Raw genomic sequence first — 25,341 nt, 5'->3', positions numbered from 1 at the left:
TGTGCCAGAATACCCCAAGAAAATACACTTAAGATCTCTCGGATCTAGCTTACTCCGGTGTTGTTTGTGGATATGAGTATAACAAACACAGCCAAACACTTTGGGTGGAATGTGAAGAAGAGTTGGAATAGTGTGTGTTTTGGATAATGTCTGAAGAGGAGTTTGAAACTGAAGGACTTTTGAAGGCATTCTATTAATGACATATGCTACAGTAAGGACAGCATCTCCCCAGAAAGTTTTAGGAACGTTCATAGCAAAGAGTAATGACCTAGCAACCTCTAAGAGATGGCGATTCTTACGCTCTGCTACTCCATTCTGCTGGGGTGTATCAACACATGAAGTTTGATGAATGATGCCATGAGCCTAAAAATATACACTAAGCCCTCTCTTAAAATACTCCCCTCCATTATCTGATCGTATAATCTGTACTCTGGTGCTAAACTTGGTCAAAACCATTTGGTGAAAGGATTGGAAGGTGGCAAAAACATCACTTTTTTCTTTCAACAAATAGATCCATGAAACACGAGTGCAATCATCAATAAAGGAAACAAACCATTTAGAATCTAAATGATTAGGAACACGAGATGGCCCCCCACACATCACTGTGAACAATTGAGAAAGGCACAAAATTTCTATTAAAACTTGAAGAAAAAGAAGTGCAATGGTGTTTGGCTAACACACAGGAGTGAAAAGGCATGTATTCCCCTTCGGTTAGGCAAGGAAGGAGGAAGATGGAAATTTTAGTATCACAATGAAAATTAGAAGCATCAATTCCGAAGAATAAAGATGGAAACAACTTATGCAAATAGCTAAATGAGGGGTGTCCTAATCTTTTGTGCCATAGCCAAATCTGGTCTTCTGATGTTGACCTACCAACAATTTGATTTGCTTTTCCATTCGAAGCCCAATTCATATCCAAGTAGTACAAACCACCTCTTTCTCTACCAAGACCAATCTTCGCTCCCGTAAGAAGGTCCTAAAAGACACAATGAGTATCAAAGAATGTGACGGAACATTTAAGAGCCTTAGTAATCTGACTAATGGACAATAGGTTATCAGATAAACATGGAACATGTAAGGCACTAGAAAGAGACATCGAAGAAGTAATTGGAATGGAACCTTCCCCAGACACAATAGAAGTAGATCCATTTGTTGTTTTAACACTCTTTGTACTAGGATGAGTGTTATAAGAAGAAAAAAATCTAGATTCATGTGTCATATGATCGGTAGTACCTGAATCAATAATCCAAGATGACTCAACACGACCAAAAGTGTTCAAGGATAATCTAAAGTTACCTGTATTGGCTGAGTTACATGCAGCCTCTTTTGAGGATAGCTTCAGAGCATACTCTTGCATCATTTTATCTACCTGAGCTTGACAATATTGTGGTTGGGCTGCAAAAGAAGATTGTGCATCAGATTGCACATCAAAGGTTGTGTGATGTGCTCTAGAATTTGAGTTATCCCCCTTGTTTCCACCTTTCTTATGGAACCAGTCTAGATAACCTTTCAGCTTAAAACAAGTCTCTCGAGTATGTCCAGCCTTATTACAGTGTGTACAGAACAAAGACTCGTTGTTCTTAGGTTTCCTTGAGCGAGAGGTAACCAGTGCAGTTGGAGTCTGCATAGTAGCCAAGGCTGAACTCTCCTGTGAGACACCTGTAAGCATGGTGGCCTGACGGAGCTCCTCACGTCAAAGATTAGGAAGAGGATCAGGCCCTAAAACCTGTACTCTGATCTGATAAAACCCTAGGTCGAGGCCGGCTAGGAAATTGTAGACCCTTTCATTCTCAATTCTCTTCTTTAGCTTTGTTGTATCCCCAACACACTCCATATCACATGGCTGGAGAAAATCCAGCTCCTGCCAAATGGCCTGCAAAGTAGAAAAATAGCTAGTCAATGTCTTCCCTTGCTGTCGGGTCTCATTTGCTCTGTGCCTCAGTTCATAAATCTGAGAAACATCCCTACCATCAAAATAGGTTTGAGCCACAGCTTCCCAAATAGCATGAGCTGTGGGAAGTCGAAGAAAACTGACACTAATATCCGGAGTCATTGAGTTAAGAAGCCATGACATCAACATGGCATTCTCCTCCAACCAAATAGAGAAGGAAGGTTCAGTATCCACCGCCTGTTTCTTCACTCTAGTCAAGTACCCCAACTTTCCCTTTCCTGTGATGTACAACTTCACAAACTGGGACCAGGAAGAATAATTTGTCCCATCAAATTTGTAATAAGTCATCTGCACACTCATGTTATCAAGTTGATTTGTCACAATCGAAGGAATGGGCAGTGCTGTACTAGAATCCAAAGATTTAGAGGTAACGACAGACATGTTTCGATGTCTATGGTGTTTAGTATCTAGGCTTTAGGATGTTGTCCAAGACAATTTCACACCAAGAGAACAAGAATAGGAGGACAAAGAGAATAGGTCAGCGGTAATCACTCACACCCGTGAAACTTCTCTCTTTCTCACACTATTGCTTTGATACCATGTAGAAATTCTCTCTGTAAAATATTCTGCCTCCTATATTAATATTAACATCTTGTACAAGTATATATAAGAAAGAGGGAAACCTATACAAGGAAAAGAATAAAAAAATATTCCTACAAATCTGTTCCTAATTTAAAGCAATCAATCTGTCCTACAATCTTGTTCTAATTTAAAATAGTCAGAAATCAAATCTCTAAAAATCAAGGGAAATAATATAGATCTTCCAACAGTTTGTTGAGTGCAACAGAAATCCAGCACTGCAATTTCCATAAACAATATAAGTATAGCATTGGAAATGAACATTCTAGATCCATCTCACTGCCAATAACTAAAAATTAAATTTAAAGGGCTAGCCGAGTGCATGAGGCACTCTGGCATTATAGGGTCTCAGGAGGGTCAGATGTTCACAGACTTACCTCCATATGCGAAGAGGCAGCTTCCATTTGAACCCGTGACCTCCAAGTCACAACGGAGAAACCTACCGTCACAGCAACACTCGCCCTCACTAAAAATCCCATTTACGAGGAAAAACAAATCGTAAAAAATGCCTTAAATCAACTACTCGGTGTACAGATGCAAATCAAATATATGTTTAGACATGTTTATCATAAAAGCTATTAAATTCAAAGAATACCTCAATATTCTCACCCTCTATTTGCTTCTCTAGAAGAATGTGAGGAAGGAAAGGAAAATTCATGAAATGCTAGGGCAAAGAATCCATTTATTAAAAATAAAATAAATAAAAAATTCCCTCTCCCAGGTTTCAAAGAACCGAACAGTGCATTAATATCCTTACTATGGTCTATTAACTAGAACGTTTTGAACAACGATATCTTTTTCCTGAATTTCCATTTAACGCAAGGAAAGTAAGTCTAGGAAATGTAACAAGATTATCCCACCACTTCAGTGTAAGAATAAATTAAGTATAACAAAAGAATATACTTACCCAAGATAAAAGGCCAGTATCAATTACATTAAACAAACAAAATAGGCCAGTAGTTGCCATTCATCACACATTAAACATTATTCAAATCATAAGATCTACAAAAACATGGCAGATAACTTTTTCTCAATTAATTATCATGCTCCTTATAACCCTACCAAAAACAGCTAAAAACAGGTTAGATAATTGTTTATATACAACGGTGATAACTGCATATGTGTCAATCTGAAGTCCAAATATCAGATATTTAACATCTGAAAACATTTCAACTTTAATTTGGCAGGAAAAAGAAAAAAAGAAAGGAAAAAAAAAATTAAAAAAAAAAAAAAAAAAAAGGTCAGAAAAAAAAAAAAAAAATTAGTGAGACTAACCTTTCCTCCACCAGCAAGAACTTCGAGAATCAGTTTTTCCTCATAATTCTCATGAACCTCATCTCCAGCCTGTTAATTCATATTGAAAATGGATAAAACAAAAGGCACACCTTCTATCAGTATGCCATAGAAGAAATCAGAACTGCTATAACAATTTAACATGGAATAATATCAAAGCATGAAGATCATGGGAAACTTTTGGCAAAATAAATGCACTAAAATATGCACCATCCATAACCTTTCCATATATCGATAACTTTGTTTCCACCAATGCCCCATTAATAACGAGATCAGCTGCCTTCAAATTAGAGGCGTGAGGCTCAACAGGGTCAGCTGCAGCAGTACTTGATTCTCCAAGTATATTAACTGGAGGAGGAGCCTAGATACACCAAACCAGAAAAGATACAAATTATAAGTCCTAGCCACAATATAAATGAATAAAATGCAAAGGTGAATATACTATAGATGATTTGACACCATACAGAAGCTCGATATGTCGCTTGTACGAGTGCTCTCAACCACGTGGCCTTCACCTCCTCCTCACCAAACTCTAAAACCAGTGTGCTAAAAGATTCCAGAGCCTAGGCAATGGAAATGGAAAAGAAAGATTATATATGCACAAATAAAAGAAGGGGATCATTTCACGCCAAAAGCAAAAACAAAGAACACACATCAAGCACATTGACAAGTACAATTTAATTTATGTGCCTCTAAAAGAAGACATTGAGATTTATTTGCAACAAGTAGGCAAAGGTGCCCAAAACATTAAATTTTGCACCACCTTTTCCAAGCAAAAAGATTTTTAATATTTTACAAAATGGAAAAGGAAAGGTTACATTGTAAACAGCAATGAACATGTACATGTGATTCAACAACCACAGTTACTGCATCAACTTAAGCAAGGAACTCATAGTAACTTCAATTTCTAAAAGCATGTGAAGTACATATCACGTAAGTCTTTAGCCACCAAATTCGTTGTTAAATCCTCGATAACAAATTAAACACCTCAACAGTGTCTGGGATGCGTTCCCCTTTTGAATGCTTTATAATATAATCCTATTTATCAAAAAAAAAAAAAAAAAAAAAAAAAACACCTCAAGCAGCAAAAAGAATTCGATTTGGATGGATAAAAGAGTGTCGAAACTGACAGACTTACCTTCTGAGGGTCCATGCCTCTAACACTCACAGCAATACAAGAAGAAGAACCACCAACATTTGTTGGAGGTACTTCATATGCTTGTTTACCAGCCATACTGTACATATCAAAATTTAAAATTCTAAGTTTAGAACACCCAGAGTGTCTTCAATTATGAGGCATTCTCTAAAGAGTGAAAATCAAGATTTATTTCACTAAAAGTTAGAGCAGGAACAAACAAAAGATAAAGATGAAAAAGAAAGGAAGAAGAGGTGAACCTTGAAAATCGCTGATAACTCTGAGACATTTCAGACTCCAACACATAAAGACATAACCCAGATAACACAAGAAAACATGGCTGCCATGCAGCAACAGAATAGCCAATTCCCTGGATCAATGATATATATTATGAATCAGATACAAGAAAAAATTTTATCAGCAGATTTGGGTGGGCAGATGGTTTCTTTATCATACCCTCCAAACAAGGATACGGGCCTCAGTTGCAAGATCTGGGGGATTCCAAGGGGCAAATTCAGGTTGGGATTTTTCAACCACTGGCTGACCACTATTTTCCATCGTACCATAAAATATGTTCAACAACTCCATAAGTCTACAATATCTGGCTGGTGACATGTGAATGCTAAGGCTTGGCACTTGAACAGAAACACGCGTGGATGGGTAACTTGGATGAGGTACTTTGATCTGCAATATACAAGAAAATAGAAATGCTTAGGATAAATTTGTATCTCATGATAACAGTAAAAGTAAAATATGTAATACTACTTGAGACAAAATATATACCTGATCAATAATTACTGCCATTCCACACCTATCAATGAGAGAATAGAGGTTATCACCAAATCCCGACATGGGAGATATGGAAGGTTGACTCTCATAAGTTGGAGATGCAAGAGTGCAGTTCCGATTGTCAGAACCACAGTCTGTAAAGAAAGCAGCAATATCTTTTCCGGAAATATAAAAACGAGAATATAGATATTGCCCCTGATCACCAGGCTGACATTCCTGTAACAATAAAAAATAATTTGAAGCAGAGTGAATGCAACATGAATACGAATTTTAAGATTGAAATGAACTAGCATACCTTGGTGTGCAATGTAAAATGACCAAAATCCAAAAGAAAATGGCAATCACATCTGGAAGAGGCACATATTCTCATAGGAACTCTTACTTTCGGAGCATCAAGGTCAATGTCAAGAGCAAATCTGAGATACCAAGTATAAATGGTAACAGAATATAATTAGCATAAACTTATTAGCTTTTCGTCCAAGAGAAAATCATATTTTAGAGAGACAAAACTGGAATAAATATCTAAAACTAACTAAAGCCACTTACCCAGCATAAGAAACTAACAAGAAAAACCAAAACAAATAGATATTCTTCACCTTCTTGTGGTCAGGCAACTTGCATAAGTGTTTGACAGAAAGGAAGAATGGACTTAAAAAGATTCACATCAAAGACCCCAGTTAGTAACGAATACAATATTTTAGCAGTTAGATGATCAATGTTTACAAAGTAGATGCAAATAGTATAGTATTTCTAAGGTTCAGAATCATTCATCTGCAAAAACAATTCAACAATCCTTTCCGTACTCCAACCTTTCTAATTCTGAATAGAGCAAACTCAAATCCTATGAAACTCCCCACTTCCTCCACCATCCGCTAAACAAAAAAGAGAAAGAACATCATAAATGCAGAATGGAGGTCATTCAGTTAAAGATTAAGGTACATTAAGCCAAGATAGATTAAGAAGTAAAACAGGATAACATTAATATAATTACTGCAGCTCTACTGTTATTATAGCAGGACCGTTCATGTTACTTTGACGCATAACAGCCCATAATATATTTACATTATTGCAGAAATTTTGGGGATTATAATATCCAATTAATTTAAGTAATAATATATAGCTGATATTAGAGTTATCGAACAGTTAGGATTACAAGAGATCAAATCCTCTTCCTTTGTAACAGGCCGAGAGGCACCCCGGTGGGAATCTCTGGTAGGAGGGAATCAGGAGGGAGGGAAGGAAGGATGGAGGGATAGAACAGGTTTTTGTTTTTGGTAGAAGGGAAAGCAGAAGGGAAGAAAGGATCAGCCATCCCTCCTCACTCATAAATTTTCATTCCCTCAAAATTTGACGGAAGAGAGAAAGGAAGAGAAGGATAACTATAATGGATAATGTGAACTGACATTATTGCCCTTAACTAATTTTGTTCAAAATAGTAAAAAATGTAAAATATCTCCTTTCCTTCCTTCTGACAAACAAAGAAAGGTGTCACCCCAACCATCCTTCTACTATCTCATCTAGTTAACCAAGTAAAAAAGAAAGACACCTTCCCTTCCCAAGGGATGCCTCATCCATCCTTTCTACTATCTGTTCCACTCACTTCTCTGCCCTTCTTACCAAATGGAGCACTGGTATCCCATTGGAGAATTTATGTCACAAGAAAATGTCCCACATGGACTGCGAGACATTTCCCATGACAGATTTGCCAGCAGAGAGTCTTTGGAGCTTTAATGCTTCCCTGAGGTTTATTTGTGGAGAGAAGGTCCTTGAGGGCCTTCTACTCTTACTCGAGATTTATCCGTAGAGAGGTGCTCCTCCAGGGCCTTCGTTTCTCAATACAATTTAATAAGTCGGGAGGAATTCCTTGAGTTTGACCCTTCCTCGGGGTTTTTCTGCTCCCCTGGGCCTCCATTGTTCCAGCTTAGCAAGTTCACCTCGAATGATTACTGATAGACAATGAGACAAAGCCAATAGCCCGACTTTTTCCCAGAATTACAGTTTGACTGCAGCTGACCACCCTTCTTTTCTTTTGGAGAGAAGAGCGAGAGGGGCGGTGGGGGAGGGGTGTAAAGTTCCTTGCCAAAAGAACCAAAAGACAAAGCGCATCGCTCTCACACGTCACTAAAGTCAGAAGCATTTACACCCCCTATTTTAGTAAACCTGGAAAGTCTCCATCTTCGCTCAACATGATAAAACTTCCATAAAGAGTTTGACTATGAACTTGTTTTTAGTGATTACTCGGTAGTGATGACTCAGATGACAAAAGAAAAATTGACTATCAAAAGGGAAACTTGAAATAAGAAGGGAATGGAAAGAGAGACAAGGATTAAAAGCATATTATGGAGATCGACACAATATCAGAGTCAGGAAAATGGTAATATTAGAGCAAGAAAGAAAGATCAAACAGGATGAACATGTCACGAACCTGCTTTGTTCTTCTAAAACCATTTGGAATTGCTCTTGAGCTTTACGAGTCACCTTTTCAATCTTATTCTGCAGTTGACATAAAAACAAGATGTTAGTTTCACATTACTAAAGTGAAATATCCAAAGCCCCAACAAGGCAACTGGATTGAGTAGAGCCTCTTGGGGCAAACCAAGAGGCCTATATCCAAAGTAGTCACATCATCACCTGCAAAGCAGTTGCAGTTTCTAATGCAATGGTAGGGCTAATTGCACTACTCCTCTTCATAAATTCTAGAAAACGAGCATAACTTTCCATCAAAACCTGCAACATCATTTCATTAAAGAACATATTTTTAAAATCATCACCATTTGGGGAAAAAAAAAAATCATAATTATCACAATTTGGGAAATTGCGCAATGAGAAAAGGAGAAGAAGGAAATAAAATTTTCAAGCCTCTCAAAAAATCAATAAACTATAATAGCAAACATAAGAGATATAGGTTCAAAAGGCATAGAGTTTTCACTTGTACAAAGTAGAGATTGGTTCTACCATAAACATTCACCAACAAAATAACCATTGAATTCAGAAACAACATTGAGCACTAAGGGATAAATTGATGTAACCTATGGTTTCATGTTCTACCTTGTGAGGAGTAGTTTCACTTGTGCAATTTTTAAGTGCCTCAAGCTGAAGAAAGTTGTGCCCTCTCCACAAACCTTACTGCATAATCTATATATCATTAAACACATCTTCCAAGACAACCTAATCCTCTCAAATGGGTCAATAGAGATGCCACATACTTATCTAATAGTATCAAGTGTGTAAAGCTTTTGTTCAATAATCAGACATCCAACTTACTAAAAGAATTAAAGGTGTATACGAACAATATAAAATTGAATATAAATAAGTGCCACATGAATAATCACATGTAGCTCTTTCTATTCTCACCAATTGTATTACTATTACCATATGTCTTGCTCATTTTCTAATAAACACAACAAGATACCATCTATATATCAAACAAGCTTAGTATTAGAGTACAAAACAATTAATATTAATACAACAGAAGGTTGCCTCGACAATAAGGGTCACAACCAGTACTGACAACAAAATCCATCTAATGTTGGCATAAACTGTGCCGAAAAGTTGCAATGATGACACAAACACACAATCATGTTTGCTTCTTTCTGTTCATGTTGATGATTCTAAGAAAAGCATTACAACTCTGTTTGATAGGGGAGAAAAGGAGGACGGAAAGGAATATCACAAAGAGCCCACATTTTTTCCATTTCATGACTTGCTCATGAGTAGAGAGAATAAAAGAAGCATGCGAATATATTTTCCAAAATTCTCCTCCATTGCCCATAAGTATTTTCACCTTATTTGGCAACGTAGAATTCAGTAAGACAGAAGAACATCACCAAATCCGTACTAATAACAAAACAAGGAGAAGAAAATAACAATTTGATGATATGACACCCTTGTTCCTAACGAATATCACCTTGTCATGTGACTATTTAAGGACTGTTTTGTCATTTTTTAGCTATTTATTCTACTTGACAGAATGCTAGCCTCTAGATTACATTAATATGAAGGGCTAGGACTAAATCTTTGCTAGGGCATCCCTTCTGTCTTATAAAAGGGTTTTCCAAGTTGTAATCAGCAGTTTTTTTGCGTATTATCAATATATTTAGCCTGCTACTGCAGCTTTTTACCTCTCCCTTTCTTTGGGAATGAGTTGTGGGTGTTTAAGCTATTCGTTAGCTTAATCTAGCTTTATGTTTTCCCTTCTTACAGATTTTATTTTTCTGTCAAGAGCTGATTGCATTAGATTCTATAAGGATCATTATTTATTTTCTAACAAGGGACTCGGATTAGAAGTTGGAAATAAGATGCATAACTTATTAGCTGTGGTTTATGAGAACAATAGCGTGTCGGCCCTTCGGATTATAAATAAAGAGAACTAGGAGAAGGGAAGAACATCAGGGAGAATGGAAGAAGGGGTTTTTGTTAAAAGGTTCCAGGACCAAGGGCAAGCATGAAAGAAGAATTTGTTTCGAAGGCAAGAAATTTAGGAATCTGGGATTTTTTTTTAGTTCCTTTGAATTTTGATGTTGCATCTTATAGACAATTAACTCTGCAGTGCATAAAGCATTATTTCTTTCATTCATGAGCGCAGGTAGGATATTATTGAACAACAGAGATTGTCTAGCATGTGCAATTTATTTCCTAATTATTTGATTATTGGGTCTCAGAATGAGTGTGCGGAAGCTGCAACAAGTGGTATTCAAGCTTAGAGCCCAAAATGGCACCATCATAGGACAAAAGAGTCCTGAGGATGACAAATTATTAACTAAATTTCTCATTAATGGTGTATATTCTTACAATAATTTTCCCACGACTTTCCCACCAAAGGTTAATGTGACAATGACCATCCAATAGATATGACTATCACACCAAGCTTCAAATCACTCATTATAAGTACTGTGCTCCACATTCTTCAATTTTTGGTAAACTTATATGATCTTCAATAGTACTTGTATGATCTTCGCAAATTATTTTGGTAAACTTCAATTTTTTAATTAATTCAAACTTCAAAATACAGAAAATATTTCAATATATGATACTGTGCTCCATTCATTCTTCTCATGTCGGCACTGGGAAGCACCTATTAGGCCAGAGTAGAAGAATTATTACCTTGCATCATAAATTTGAGAGGGGTGCCAAAATGGAACTGATTGATGGATGAACTTAAAAGCAATTAACATAAATGATTTTAAGAATATAATGCTGAGAAGACACAAGACAAACTGATGCAGGCAGAATTTCAAATTTCTGCAAGTGGAATTTGTGTTTTTCAGAAACTTTCCCTATTTTGAAAGTTTCCTTATTTTGAGTAGTTTTCTGATTTTGAGCAGTTTTCCTTTTTGAGTAGTTTTCTGATTTTGAGCAGATTTCCTATTTTGATTTTATTTTATATTTGGTAATTACCTAGTCATAAGCCTTGTAATTGCTAGGGTTTAGAGTCTAGTGACTCTAGTGAATGGATTATTATTTTTACAGCAAATAAAGTTTGCTTTGCAACTTTGCAATTCTCCTTTCTCTAGCATTATTCTTTTATTTCGTTTTAATATTGTTGTGAAGACAATTTGATCGTATCCTCTTGGTAAGGCAGCATCACAAACAAAAATAATAATAATAATAACAAAACAAAAACAAAATTACATTTTAGATGGAAATGCTGTAATCTATCTAAAAAATAGTAGAAAAAATCACACTCACAGTGACATGGCATGGAGAAATTGTTGCTGAAAGCCTCCAGTCCACATTCTCTCCAACAGGGGAGTGTACAAAACTAGCGGATAATGCATTTACTTTCTGTTCACTCGAGACACTCTGCAAGACATATCTTTCACCACATAAGACCACTTATAAATCAAATTGCATAATAACTAAATTTATACTTAAATCATACAATGTAATTTTATACAATTTCAAATGGAAAAACATTCTGAACATCAAAAGCTTTTTTCATATTCCATCAAAATACAGCAAAGTGGAAACTAGCAAGGGAAAAAAGGGTAATTCAAGTTGTGAACTTCTAAAGAATTAGGTAACAACAGCAGTAAACCATTTGGTTATAACAATACCATCCTTCTCAGAACAAGTAAAATTACTTTTAAATCACGAAAATAGAAAAAAGTGGAACCACGTACTACATCTACAAATTGTTATCATAATTTAAACAACTTCTTTTATCAGTGAATCAAGATTCTTCCCAACAGAAACATTTCAACCGTGCCAATTATTTAAAAATGAACCTGGACGAGTGAACCTTCAGGGGCATACAATCCATAAAATCTCAATGTCACATCACAGTGGGTGCTCCTATGTTTAAACTTTGTGGACACGAGGAGTTTCTCAAATCTACCACAAACAATCTCAGTCTCGCTGATACTGATGATCCTGGCAGCTGCTTGACCAACTGATACATTTACCATATACTGTATCATATTCTGCATGTCCTTTCCAGACTGCAATGCCAACTCCTCATCAGGCTGGTAACTTAGTAAATTATTGATTGCTTGCCATTCTTCTTTAGTCAAACTCTCCTCCACTGACTGTGATCCCCCAGAAGTATCTCCAGTAGAGGCATCATCAGAGGAATGCCTGAGATAAAAGGAAACTACAATAAGGTGCAACACTAAATGGAAGATAACTATAAGAAACATCTTCAATGAAATATGGTTAAGAAAAAGGAATTAAACACGACAACCAAAAAAGAAAACAACTAAAGAGAAGGGTAATTAGTTGAAATAAATTGGCAAAGACAATAAGGTCATCAGAGACCATGTAAAAGAAAACCAGCTTCTTTTGCTACGCATCCTCTGTTCGGCTGCTTCCTTCGATTTTACCGATTCAACCTTGGCATGAGCAAGGAACCTGAAAGATACATACACCATCTACCAAATGTCAGAAATCGGGAAAAGTAAAGCACCCAGAAAATATTAATCCTCTATGACAGTTACAACGCTTCATCTGGAATTTTTTAAACAAAAAAAAAAAAATGGAAAGAAGATAGACAAGAAAAGAAAAATAAAAAAGCAAGTGAAAACTATATCATCTACAAATAACACCTAATTTAATACATTCCCCTGGTCAAGTTTTATTAAAACTATATCATCTGCAAATAACAACCACAATGTAACACCAAAAATATGTTTTACTAATTTATCCATGAATTCAATTAATATGGACCCATACTGTATAATTACCTTCTTAATGCATAGAGGATAGTCAACTAATATTACATTTGCTAATTGTGGTTTTAGACAAGTCTTGGTCTGATTTTAATAAATATATAACGGTACAATTGATTGTACCCAACTATAATTGATTTTAAGTATGCATTAAGTTGACAAATTTTAATACATATTCACTCCTACTTTCCAATTTTACATTAATATCCACTAATATGGATGGATGTGCAAGCCTCAAACACTTCTCGGGCTTATCCATCAGTGCGACTAGTTTGTAATATATGCCCTAAGTTTTTTTATGCATTCCAAATTGTTAATCCATTTATATTGCATTCCCAGAAAATTTCAGTTCCCAAAATGAGCGAAATGATCAAATTGAACAAAATTTTAATTTTTCAGATGCAAACGTGTGATAGTACATAGAGAGAATCATCGCACTCCACTCATTCTACGTTATACACAAGAATGGAAGTAGGTAGGAAATGAAATGCAGGATGGAACGGAATAGGCAATATGTGGCAAGCCAGCAATGAAAGGTCATTAACATTCCACTGTTTAGTTGCAAAGATAAAATACTCCAGTCAAATAACCATTCCTATTCCGGTGTTTGGTTAGACCAACTTAAGTGCTGGTATGGAATGAATTTGAAACTGCCTTTTTCCTAATAGCAGTCTATAAAAATAAATTATATTAGTATATGTAGGTAACCTAATAAGAAATCTGAAGGAGAAGACAACAGAATAGTGATTGCAGAAAGATGGAGATGGAGGCTGAAACATGATTCTCATATATTAGAAACCCTGAACATAATAAAGGTTATATACAAATGTAAGAATAACCTAGTTACATAATAACCCACAATCTATAAGTAACTACACTTTGGACCCAACATAAATATACAACTATTCTAACACTCCCCCACAAGCTGGAGAATACATGTCATATAATCCCAGCTTGGAACAGATAGTCTTCAACCGACTATCACCAAGCGCTTTAGTGAACATATCAGCTGTTGATCGTCAAACTTCACAAATGTAGAGATGTTCCCACTCAATATTTTTTCTCGAATGAAGTGACAAACAACTTCAATATGCTTGGTCCTCTCATGGAACACAGTATCGGATGCAATGTGAACAGTCGCTTAGTTATCACAAAACAATGGAATAGGAGCTTTGACTGTCAACCCAAGTTCCTCTAGAAAATTTTGTATCCATGTCAACTCACTAGAAGTATAGGCCATTGCCCTGTACTCAGCTTCAACATACACTGAGCTACCACCGTTTGCTTTTTACTTTTCCATGCAACAAGATTCCTTCCTACAAATGTGCAATAGCCTATAGTAGATTTCCTGTTATGAGGGAGAACCAGCCCAATCAACATCTGTAAAACCTTTCATCCTGAGATGCCAATTCGGTTTATATAGCAACCCGAAACCTGGAGCTTGCTTGAGGTATCGGATAATCCAAAAAACATCATTCCAGTGTGGCATTTGTAGAGCTCCCATGAACTGACTTACAACACTAACTGCATATGAAATATCAGACCAAGTAATAGTAAGATAAATTAATTCCCAAACAAGACGTCGATATCTGCCAGGATCATCAACACCGTCACCCAACATACCTGTTTCTTGTAATAAATCCAATACATATTTTCTTTGGGATAAACTTATACCTTCCTTAGATCTAGCAACTTCAATACCCAAGAAATATCTTAGTCCAAGTCTTTAATGTGGAACCAATATTGTAGAAACAACTTCAACTTAGCAATGCCTTCATAATCATCACCTATAATAACAATATCATCTACATATACCACAAGAAGAATGAAACCAACTTTAGTATGCTGGTGAAACACCGAATAATTTGTCTGGCATCCGCTAAGACCAAATTCTAATGCTGCCTTAGAGAATTTTCCAAACCAAGCTTTTGGAGATTGTTTCAATCCATACAGTGCCTTCTTAACGTGACACAGAGCAACAAACCCAGGTGGTTGCTCCATATAAACTTCTTCAGCCATGTAAGAAGGCATTTTTCACATCTAATTGAAACAACGGCCAATTACGATTGGAAGCAATGAAAATAAGGACTCAAATAGAAGAAATCTTCGCGGAAAAGGTCTCATCATAATCAACACCATAGGTCTCAGTGTACCCCTTTGCAACAAGACGAGGCTTCAAACGTTCAATAGACCCATCCTGAAGGTATTTAACAATGTAGACCCACTTATAACCAATCGGTTAGGAACCAAAAGGTAAGGGAACGAGATCCCATCTCCCATTACGATGAAGGGCATCCATTTCATCTGCCATTGCTTTCCGCCAATCTGGATTAGAAAGAGCATTTTGCACAGTCTTGGGAACAAGAGTGACAAACAATTGGGATAAAAAACCAGACGGCGAGAGGTTTGATTGACTCTAGTAGAGGGTGTGGGGTGGGTTCTCACGCTCGTCTTTTTTGGAGGGTAGCCCCTCTGTGTTTGGCAGTGCATTTGGAAGAAGCGAAATAATAAATCTTTTGATTGGGAGGAGTCTTTGATAGGAACTTTGAAATTCCGTATTATTAGCTTCATTTTTTGTTGGGGTATGGACATATATTGTACATCTATAGAGGAGATTGTTGATTTCTTGGCCTCTTTGGGTCCTTAGGATCTCTCTTTTGGCTTTAGCTTTGGCTTTGGCTTCCACCTCTGTGTATTCTTATGACGCGTTCCCCTTTTGAACGCTTTCTATACTACTTATCAAAAAAATAAATAAAAAACAAGAAAAAGAGGGTGATACATGATTATATGAGACAAAGTTAGAAATGGGATGTACAGTAACACAAGTACGAGTACCTTTGTGCAAGGCAATAGAAAGATCCGCAGCAAGAGGAGGAACCTTAATAGAAGTGGACAATTTGTGGGATGTTTCTCATGGTCTTTGACGATACACTTTAACTGGTGTTGGTGAGACTGAGTAACTTGAAGTATAAACAACAGGCAATGGAGGCAATGGACCATTATTTAAAGAAAAACCACGCGAACAGTGAAGATTTTTCTAGAGATAAAAATGGGATGCGCAGTAACACAAGTACGAGTACCTTTGCGCAGGGCAATAGAAAGATCCGCAACAAGAGAAGGAACCTTAATAGAAGTGGACAATTTGTGGGATGTTTCTCATGGTCTTTGACGATACACTTTAACTGGTGTTGGTGAGACCGAGTAACTTGAAGTATAAACAACAGGCAACGGAGGCAATGGACCATTATTTAAAGAAAAACCACGCGAACAATGAAGATTTTTCTAGAGATAAAGGAATAGGAATAATTCTCCGTGGTTATTCTTCTCATTGTGGAGGATTTAAATAGTACACAAATAGTTACAAAGAAGAAAAAATATTACACAGAAGGAAAGAATTAAAGACTAAAATCAGCTCCTATACCTATGTTAATTAGCACGTGTACAACTAATAATCTATATATGTTAACATTTATATAAACAATATATCTAATTATCTAGATGTGTCAACACTCCCCCTCAAGCTGGAGAATAGATGTCCCGGTTTCTCAGCATGGCAAGAGTAGAATTGAACACTTTGCTAGAGACTCCCTTGGTCAAAATATCAGCAAGTTGATCCTTGGTCCTCACATAGGGAGTGCAAATCACACCTTCTGTTAACTTCTCTTTGATAAAGTGTCTGTCAATCTCAACATGTTTAATCCGATCATGTTGCACAAGATTATGAGCAATGTTGATGGCTGCCTTATTATCACAATATAGCTTCATGGGACTTTGACAATCAATCCTTAATTCTCCCACTAGGATATTCAACCATAATAAATCACACACACCATGGGCCATAGCTCTGAATTCAGCCTCGGCACTAGACCTAGACACAACTGATTGCTTCTTACTCCGCTAAGTAACTAGATTGCCACCCACAAATGTGCATAGTTGATCTTCGATCCGAAATAGAACCTGCCCAATCAGCATCTGCATAGGCCTCTACAACAGAGTGATCATGTTTTGAAAACAAAAGACCCTTACCAAGTGTTGATTTCAAGTATTTAAGTATCCTCTCTACTGACAACACTCACTGCATAGGCTATATCAGGTCGTGTATGAAACAAATATATTAGTTTTCCAACCAACCTTTAATATCTCTCTGTCAACTAGTGTATCATCAGTCTATTCACCCAATCTATGATTTTGTTCGATAAGAGTACCCACAGGCTTGCAGGCTAACATCCCTGTCTCAGTTAAAAGATCAAGTACATACTTTCTCTATAAAACAAAGATTCCCTGCTTTGAACGAGCCACTTCAATACCTAGAAAATACCGCAGGACACCCAAGTCTTTAATTTCAAATTCCTTGGCCAAATGTACCTTTAGTCTCCTAATCTCCTCAGTATCATCCCCAGTGATAATGATATCAACCGCATAGACAATACCAACTATAATTCTACCTCCCCGAGAGTGTCAAAGGAATAACGTATGATCTACTTGACTATGATGATATCCATACTTCTGCATAGCTTGTGCAAATCTACCAATCCATGCTCTAGGAGACTATTTTAGGCCATATAATGATTTTCTTAGTCTGCATACTTTCCCCTTATTGATTTCATCACTACCTGGAGGAAGTCCATGCACACTTCCTCCGCTAGATTGCCATGGAGGAAAGCATTCTTAACATCAAACTGTTGGAAAGTCCACTTTAGGTTAGCTGCTAAAGATAACAGAACCCGAATAGTATTCATTTTCGCAATTGGAGCAAACGTCTCCTGATAGTCAATGCCATATGTCTTGGTATAACCTTTTGCCACCAATCTTGTCTTGTATCAGTCAATCGACCCATCTGCCTTATGCTTTATGGTAAACACCCATTTGCAGCCAATAGTTTTATTCCCTTTCGGCAACTCCACTAACTCCCACGTAGAGTTTTTTCGGAGAGCTCTTAATTCTTCAACCATCGCCTCTTTCCACCTAGGATTGTCAAGTGCATTCTGTAAATTTTTAGGAATAGATACAGAAGACAACTGATGGGCAAAAGCCTTAAAGGATGGTGAAAGACGATAAGAAGACATAAATCTTGAAATAGGATATTTATATTTCGATTGACAAGTACGATGTGATTTTCTCAAGGCACTAGGCAATTCTAAGTCATTAACAACACTATAATCATCTAAAGCATTAGGATCTACAGAACTATTATCAACAAAAGAGAATAGAGATTCAATAGACTCTACCTCAGGATTTACCTGTTGTCGGGGCAGACTGATCATTTTGCCCGAGAGGTACCTTTTCTCTTCTTAGATATACCAGCTCAAATGGAGAAATATGATGACCATTTGGAGGGGGAGTCAAAACCGCATTATGCTTTTTCATTTTTGTCCATTTTTTTCATTTGTTTCATTTCGACTCGCTAATTCTAACAAAGGCACAATATAAGACTTTTCTTCACTACTCAAGGTCTCCCCCTGAAGAGAAGGCGTAGAAGCAGGACTAGAAAAATAGGCTTGTTCCTCATGAAAAATAGCATCCATAGAGACACAGAATTTTTTTGACGGAGGGTAATAACACTTGTAGCCCTTCTGAGTTTGGAGGAGCCAAGAGCAAATTATTGCATCTTCTGCAACCCATGTTGTGAAAGTTGGGTCATTGATCGCAGGTCGGGTCTTTCCCCAATCAAATACCCCAACCGCCATTTGCCGGTAATATTTAGCTTCACACCGTATAACCAAGCCAGATAATTGGTGCCATCAAGTTTATGAGGCATCAACTGGACATTCGTCAAATCTTGATGCGGGTTAGATGCGATTGGAGGAATCATTAGAGTCTGAGAATCAATCTCAGAAGTCGCAGAGGTTCAATCTTGTCTGCCATGAAATCAAATAAGGATACCTGGTCTGTGGTGGTGGGCAGGGCTATCAGTAGGTTCTGGGGTGATAGGAAAAAAAAAACTGGTGTTTGGGTAATAAGATGTATTTGCAGAAAACATTAAAAGAAAATTAGGGTTTTAAAATTCCTTTCTAGATGGCTCTAATAACACGAAGATTTTTCTAAAGATAAAAGGAATAGGAACAATTCTAAGTGTTTATTCTTCTCCTTGTGGAGGATTTAAATAGTACACAAATAATTACAAAGGAAAGAAATAATTACAAAGAAGGAAAGAATTAAACACTAAAAATCAGCTCCTATAACTATGCTAATCAGCACATGTACAGCTAATTATCTATATATGTTAAAAATTATATAGTCAACAATACAGCTAATTATCTATATATGTTAACAAAGATAAGAAAGGAGTGTCCTTAAAAAAGGTCACATCCATACACACAAAATAACTATGAGTACTAGGATACCAACATTTATATCCCTTTTGAATTCTAGAGTAGCCAACAAATACACATTTAATTGCGAGAGAAGACAATTTATCAGCTTTGAGACGCAACACAAGGCAGTAGAAATAACGAATGAGTTACAACAAACGCAGCGAACCAAGCAACAATTACGAAACACGACATAAAAATAAACACCACACAAAGAACACAAAGATTTATACGTGATTCAACAAAGCCTATGTCCACTGTGGAGATCCGGCGAAAGTCTTCACTATGTGTAAAATCGGATATTACAAGTTTTAGCCCCTCACTCTCAATTCTGTACGAATTTCAGTGTCTCTCTCTCCACCCACTCCAAACCTTAAACGCCCTTATATATTAGGCTACAAGAGAGTACTAATTAGAGTCCATGACCTATGAGCAACAATGGGTCGTCGGGTCGCAACGCGACTCGGCACCAAATTCGGGCCACAACATCACAGAATGAGTAGGAAAAACAGTAGTATTTGGATCCATATGAGCATCAACACACTCGCTATCTAACCGAATCCACATACTTTTGGGTAAAAACAGTCTGGAACCAATAACATACTTAGTCTGGAATCCTAACAATCATTCTCACCTTACGCTAAGTCTGGAATCCACATACTTATGGGTAAGAGAAGGAACATCTATTAGTCCAAATCTTGGGTCTACTTGTTACAAATGGCAAACAACCCCATTCCAAAACATTCACATACGTCCTCAGGCAAACATCAAAAAGATGGGCCGCAGCTGGGCCTCGATGACGCAACAATGCTCATGACATCTTTAGCTATGAATGCTAAGGTTGGAAGGGTCAATAAAGAGGAACAAATTGCTCATCCATCACCAGTATTTTCTAAAAGGTGTGGTGGGTGGTATCTTCTTCCTTTTGACATCATCTAAAGATCTATCTAGAAAGACCAAAGTAAGTTGTTGCTTTCTCCGAATCAAGCAAAAGAAGTGCTTTCTTTTCCAATCGCGGATAAAAATGACCTAGGAAGCACGGACACTCCAAAATGGGCAAAGAATCCGTGTCGGACACGGACACGCGTCGGACACGCCCCGGCACGTGTCGGACACGCCAAAAAACGTGTCTGGAATTTATTTTTTTTTTAAATATTCGGACACGACTCAGACACGACACGGACACTCCGCGGACACGGACACAGCAAGGACACTTCTGGAATTTTTTTTTTTTTTTTTCTTTGAATGCTGATATGTTCTTTTTTTTGTTTTGTACTAACCTTTTGGTATTGTAAATGGTAAAAGTCCTAGGTCAAATGATGAATGGGAATAGATAAGAGTACACTGACTTAGTTTTTGTATCTTTTTTGGGGACTAGCCTTTAGGTTTTTGTGAATGATAAGTGCTAACAGTAAAGTCCTGAATGTTAAACAGTCATGAATGTTAATAGTCCTTTTTGTCTATACTTTTGTATTTGGAGTAAAGTTGCAATGATGATTAAATGATACTAGTTATTATTCTAATGTCTTGTTTTTTATTTCGTTTATAACTCTGCAACATTGTTCTTTTATAGTTTATTAGTTATGAGTTATGATTTATGTTTTTTTTTCATTGTGAGGTTGATGAAAAATAGTAACACTCATATATATATATATATATATATATATATATATACACACACTATTCGCCGTGCCGTGTCCTAATTTTTTTAGATTTGCCGTGTCGGTGTCGTGTCGTATCCGTGTCCGTGCTTCTTAGAAAATGACATAGTCAACAGAGGGCAAGCTCTGAAAATCAATAGAAGTGGACAGGTCTAAAATCAGAATAGGAACGAGTAGATTACTACGGAAGCCAAGGGGTGAGAAAGAAGGTTGACACTCGAAGGAATCGCAAGTTGTTCAAGAACTGCATTGTTGAGTTAAGTATATAAATATACACACACACACACACACACACGTGTGTATACGGATATATACATATCAGTATATATGGATATTAAAGTAGAGATCAGTGTGTATGTATATGTCTATATAAGCAAATATATGTACATATATATGTATAGTGCTAATTCTTAGATGGAATGGAATGCACATTCCCATACTGATACAAGAAAATGATTATTCCAGGAGAAAGACATTCAAAGGAAACTATCCTCCAATTAACCAAACTTACTTTTATACTGGGAAAATGGAAAACAAAATTCATCTAACCTGTTGAGAATGGCCATTCCAAGGAAATGAATATTCCAACTATACTTTTAACATAACAAACAATGAAAAAGAATAGAACGATCTATTCCACAATTACCAAACGTGGCAATGTAATTTGCTCTCAGTTTATCAATTATCCTTCAAAACAGAAACTAGCAAGCAAAAAAACTGAACTTACAAGTGGAGTGCCCAAATAAGGCTAAACTAACGACTAAAAAGAAAAAAGAGGCATATGAAAACTAAACCAGAAGAAGCTAATCTCAGTCGTGATGTTTAACACAGAATTAAACCACAATATAGCATGAACAAAATGGATGCCCTTGGCCGCAGTGTAACACAAAAAATACCATTACAAATCAAGAAACACAAGAAAAACCTAGAACTGCATACCTCCATAAGAGAATTACTTTGGGATCAAGATCTTTCTCAATGTCTCTAATTTCTGAGTTAACATTTGACAATTGTTGTAATAAAGAAGCATACAATTGGATATAACGTCGGCGAAGCAGACACATATGCTGAATTTGATCCCACGAGAACCGATAGCTGAACCAGTAAGCATATAAGCAGTTAGTTTGAACAATAGAAAAGCAACATTAATGACAATTTGTTGAACATAAAAAGTTCCATCTTGCGCAGTGAACCTCTATAAGAAAATAAATATATATTTGAAAAGCAAGGGAGGGTGGAAAAGCAGTTCTTCCTAATTTCAGCTTTCGTTAATTCATAACCCAGATGATCATCAAACAACTACCATGTTGGAATGAATTTATATACAATACCAGACTTTCTTCTGCTGCAGGCCACCTTGAGCAGCATATTGCCACCACAAATGTGGAGCCTCTGAAACAGGCAGCACAGGTCTTAAATGAGAAACCTCCACATATGTCTTGTATCTTGAAACTACCTCAATGAGTCTTATCCAATCATGATATTGAGCCTGTGAGAAGAAAACCGAGTGATAAACCAAATATTACAGTTCATTTGGTTGCCAAGGAAGGTAAAGAAATTAAAGGGAAAAACACAATAAATCCTCTCGATAGCTCAGCAATTTTTTTAAAAAGCAAGATTTAGCACCTCTGTAATTGTCAAAGAAACATCACTAAGGGTAAGAGAAGACGTCTCAAACGGAATCTCTGGATTATTTCTTTCCTGTTTTCCCAAACGGTGATATTTAAGGACACCATTGATCGGTGAGACTACATAGTTGCGATCCTGAGCCCATCTAGACACCATTCCTTTATCATTGGTGGGTTCACTGATACCATCCTCAAAAATCTTGAAGATACATAAAAAGTAAAGAAGAATGGAAAATGTAGAATTAGAAGTGTGAAAAGAAGGTTATGAAAAATACCACTTTCTATTAATTCTTAAGTATTTTCCATGAGTAATATCCAGAAAGGTCAAAAATTCCAAAGAATGATAGCATACCTCAATCCAATCCCTAGGACTAAGATCCTCCCATTTCTTATCCAAGCTCCATGGAAGGCGGTTTGAATCATGGTACATAGCAAGCCTCTCAAGTTGCAATGACTACATCAAGAATATATGCAGTTTAGCCCAAATAATGTGGAATAGTAATACGAGTAAAAGCCGATATTTAATTTAGAAAATCAAAATAATAACATAACAAATGCCTATGAGCTTATGAAGTTGTTACGTCAAAAGCAGCAAACCCAAGAATAATGTGGCAACCTTGTGGGCGGGTGTGTGTGAGCGTGTGCAGGCGGCACCGGAGTTAAGCGTGCTTAACCTGGAGTAGTACCAGGATGGGTGACCCCCTGGGAAGTCTCTAGTCCGAGGGAGCCAAAAGCGGACAATATTGTGTCTGGCTAGGGTGAGGGTTGTTACAAATAAATTAAGAAACATAACAAAAAGATCATCACACCACACACAAAGAATAAAGATTTAGCGTGGTTTGGCAAAGCCTACATCCACGGTAGAGATCCGGCAAAAGTTTTCACTATGCAAAAAATAGGAGATTACAAGTTTCAGCCCCTCACTCTCTTCCTCTAAAATTTTCAATTTCTCAATGTTTTCCACTCCAAACCCTAAGTACCCTTATATATCATACTACAAGAGTATTAAATAGGGTCCACGACCATCAAACAAAAACCGGGTTAAAAAAGTGTCGCCGGATCAAAAGCGGGTCACCATGCGCGCCAGCACCAAATTCAGGCACAACATCACAGAAGCCATATTATTTTTAATTGTAAATATGCCACAAGATTTCAAGAGGTGAGCATCTTCCATCAAATGAAAACCTAAATCATAATCAGAAGACTGAAATATTGTTTGTTGAACCCAATTATGGAACGCAGATGCGTACTTTCATACATAGTAGAACAAACATTGAATTTTTTTGGGTAAGGAACAAATATTGAATGTCTAGATAATATTACATGTAAGAGGGATTCCCAATTTTAATCATCCTTGGAAATGTTTATTTGATTGGAATTCTTGTAATTTCACTATATTTTCCATAATATGTTTTCCATGTCACAAAGTATTAGAAAATACAAAATCATATCCTCAACAAAGATGTATGATGTACCAAAACACATCAACAACATGACCATCATTAAGAATTTGGTTAACTGAAAATATTTATATATATAGATATAGATATATATTTAAAAATGTACTACATAAGTTTTACAAATTTGCCCCCACAACTATTGAAATGTTGCAAAGAATGACAATACCCCCTCAACTATTGAAAAGTTGCAAAGAAGGACAAAAGTACAATGACCCTTGGTTGTTAGTTAGACGAGTAATGAAATTACTGAACTGACTCTAGTATAAATTTAATAAATTATACAGAAAACATAAAATGCAAAATGAAATCGTGTCCCTATTTTAAAAGCTTTCATTATGTGATATAATATGTAAATATTCTCATCTCGGCATGTGTGTTGATGGAATTGGAGAAGCCCAATTTCAGAAAATGAAGACAATATCTGAAAAAGCTAAGAAGCCCAGTGCATCAGCTGATCGAAATCAAACCAACCCAAATTCAGAGTATGAGAGAGATGTTGAAGAGCGAGGAAAGCACAAGTTAAGAGACGAGCAAGAGAGGGCAAAGGGTGGTTGGTTGGATGGTTCGACAGAGAGGTGGAAAGTCTTGAAAGGATCGAAGAATGGGCTGCGAGGATTTGGAAGATCACAAGTGGGGTGAGGGTTTCTACCCTACCTGAAGGGCTTCTTTTGTTCAGATTGCCCTCGGACATCGAAGCCCAGAGGGAAAGAATAATTGGGGCGAAACACAGTTGTTTTTGGGCCCTTGGTGCTATCGGGTTGGCTGTTCGGGTCTTAGGATGCGATCCAATGGCAGAAGAATCATCATGTACAGACTTCTTATGCATTATGGTGCCAAAAGCTTTTCCAAAGTGTCGGTGATATTTGTGGTGGATTTAGGGCAGTTGAGGTTTTTGAGATGTGTGATACTGAAAGAATTGTGATCACCATTGACAGAGGAGGGGAGATTCCAGCATGGGAGATAGTCAGAGGGGTTTCAAAATTGCTTTGCACGAAGAGTCAGATTCCTTGATTGTTCCTTTGTCTGCTTCTTTCTCTCAAAGAGACGCTTCTAAACCAATGGGGGAGGAGAAGGGTAGGCAACACAGTGATTGACGTTTTGGGGTCAGATCGGAGGGTCAGGTGAAGGCGGTGGTTGAAAGACAGGGACGATCGCGCTCTCATGCACGTGAAAAACGATGGAAAGGGTACAGAGTAGATAGCCACGCGTTCGCCATCCAGACTCTTCCCGTTGTAGGTGGGAAACAGCTGTCTCCTCACGTGATTGCACACGCGAGGGAGATTCGATGAGACAGATGGGCCAACTACTTGCCATAAGGGTGGTTCTGGGCCTAAGCTGCGTGGTTCTACGGTGGGCTCCCAGTCATCA

General features: G+C 37.1%; 1 protein-coding gene across 1 annotated transcript in view; it reads right to left on the bottom strand.

The window, feature by feature from the left end:
- Positions 1–25,341, bottom strand: part of LOC132284858 (uncharacterized) — a 131,805-nt gene that overhangs the window by 80,427 nt on the left and 26,037 nt on the right. The window contains exons 9-25 of the mRNA XM_059787025.1: positions 22,866–22,967; positions 22,512–22,712; positions 22,217–22,374; positions 21,825–21,980; positions 12,504–12,596; positions 11,975–12,323; positions 11,436–11,549; positions 8,379–8,474; positions 8,173–8,240; positions 6,043–6,163; positions 5,742–5,963; positions 5,415–5,642; positions 5,219–5,328; positions 4,962–5,058; positions 4,288–4,386; positions 4,044–4,184; positions 3,806–3,874 (exon numbers count right to left, since the gene is read on the bottom strand). Coding sequence (XP_059643008.1) covers positions 3,806–3,874; positions 4,044–4,184; positions 4,288–4,386; positions 4,962–5,058; positions 5,219–5,328; positions 5,415–5,642; positions 5,742–5,963; positions 6,043–6,163; positions 8,173–8,240; positions 8,379–8,474; positions 11,436–11,549; positions 11,975–12,323; positions 12,504–12,596; positions 21,825–21,980; positions 22,217–22,374; positions 22,512–22,712; positions 22,866–22,967 — 2,424 coding nt within the window. The remainder of the gene's footprint in view (positions 1–3,805; positions 3,875–4,043; positions 4,185–4,287; positions 4,387–4,961; positions 5,059–5,218; positions 5,329–5,414; positions 5,643–5,741; positions 5,964–6,042; positions 6,164–8,172; positions 8,241–8,378; positions 8,475–11,435; positions 11,550–11,974; positions 12,324–12,503; positions 12,597–21,824; positions 21,981–22,216; positions 22,375–22,511; positions 22,713–22,865; positions 22,968–25,341) is intronic.

The sequence above is a fragment of the Cornus florida genome, unplaced genomic scaffold (genome assembly GCF_030987335.1).
Source record: "Cornus florida cultivar Cherokee Brave unplaced genomic scaffold, ASM3098733v1 CherokeeBrave_3.0.0_Hap2_Chr01, whole genome shotgun sequence".
In the NCBI taxonomy this organism is placed as follows: domain Eukaryota; kingdom Viridiplantae; phylum Streptophyta; class Magnoliopsida; order Cornales; family Cornaceae; genus Cornus; species Cornus florida.
Note: the sequence above shows the minus strand (reverse complement) of the source record. Positions and strands in the feature narration are given on the sequence as shown.